This window comes from Numida meleagris, chromosome 7 (assembly GCF_002078875.1).
Source record: "Numida meleagris isolate 19003 breed g44 Domestic line chromosome 7, NumMel1.0, whole genome shotgun sequence".
NCBI lineage: Eukaryota > Metazoa > Chordata > Aves > Galliformes > Numididae > Numida > Numida meleagris.
In genome coordinates, this window is record NC_034415.1 from 15,032,977 (window position 1) to 15,034,303 (window position 1,327).

The 1,327-nt window shown below is 59.8% G+C and overlaps 1 protein-coding gene across 2 annotated transcripts in view; it reads right to left on the minus strand.

The window, feature by feature from the left end:
• The window catches only part of ZNF326 (zinc finger protein 326), a 21,304-nt gene extending 20,898 nt beyond the window's left edge, over positions 1 to 406 (minus strand). Inside the window, exon 1 of one of the 2 annotated variants that reach the window (XM_021404674.1) lies at positions 236 to 406. In XM_021404674.1, coding sequence (XP_021260349.1) covers positions 236 to 251 — 16 coding nt within the window. In that variant the 5' untranslated portion in view covers positions 252 to 406. The remainder of the gene's footprint in view (positions 1 to 235) is intronic. The other variant, XM_021404675.1, reaches the window with a different exon arrangement.

Here is a 1,327-nt window from a genome sequence, read left to right on the forward strand (position 1 = left end):
CCCGCCCGCGCCCCGGGAGGCCCTCGTCCCGCGCAGCCCTCCCGCCGCCGGCCGCCGCCACAGCTCCCCCGGCCCGGGAGGGGCGGCGAGGAGGAGGACGAGAGGGTGGGTGGTGGTGGGGTTCCGTCCTGCGCGGAACAAAGCGGCCGCTGCCATTTTGAGACGCGGCCGGACCCCGCGGCAGCAGCGGGGGCGGCGGCCGGGCCCTGCCCTTACACTGGGGGTGCGCTCTCACCTTCCCCGTAGTCCATGGCGGCGGTGGGCCCTGCTCCCTGCTCCCACGCAGCTGGCGGCCGCGGCACCGCGGCGGCTGATCCGGCTTCCGTCAATGGCGCCTTCCACCACAACGAGGCGGGGCGGGCCCTGCGCGCGGCAGCGGGGCCACGGCGCACGACGATTGGCCTGCGCTCCTCATCACGTGAGCAGCCTGGCCTGAAAAGAGAGGGTCCATGCCACCGGAGGCATCTTATGAGCGCTGCGCGATGTGCCTGGATCTTTGGGGTCATGCGCGAGGCTGCGCGGCCGCCATGTTAGGTTCTGGCAGCCGCCATTTTACGTTATGGCAGTGAGCCTTATCGTGCTTGGAGGCGCGCCGGGGTTATCAGCGGCGAAACAGCCTCATCTTTGCTGCGCCTTTGTTCTCCCTAATGTGTCTTCGGACCTCAGTGAAAATATAGGGGCTACGGCAGCAAACACTCTCCTCCGGCAGTATCTGATGGGAGCGAGCACCTTGGAGCTGCGTCCCAGTGCTCCACAGCAGTGTGGTGGGGAGCCCTATCCCGTGGGCCATGCCAGTTGCCAAAGGGCCCACAGCTTCTGCTTTGTGCCAACACATCTTCAGCTGTATCTGAGATGCAGCTTGGTGATGTTACAAATCACCAGTGTAGAGGCACTCGCACTGTCCCTCTGTCCTGACTCCTGCAATGGCTGCACTGCCCTCATGTGTTGCTGGCCCTTTGGGGTGCCTCAGGCCTTCCTGGGGAAAACTAGTAAATAACTATGAATAGAAGGCCTTGGTTTCACTCTTTTTCCCCAAAATAGTGAACACAAGTTATCCCATTCTGAGGTATAGCCCTTCTTGGGCATTACAATTCCTATTTAAGCCACCTCCTCGCCTTCAATGAACCCAACATGTATCCAGTTCCTCTGTAAATCCCAGAAGGAAGTATTTTAGCTTATGTAACAGGCTGCATGGAAACACTGAAACAGACCAAAGGTAAACACAGACTTCGTTTCAACCTGGTTTCGAGGCACCACTGCCCTCCTCTGTGCAGCCAAGAACTTCAGGAAAAAAAAAAAAAAAACACGAAAAAAACCTTTGTCCCAG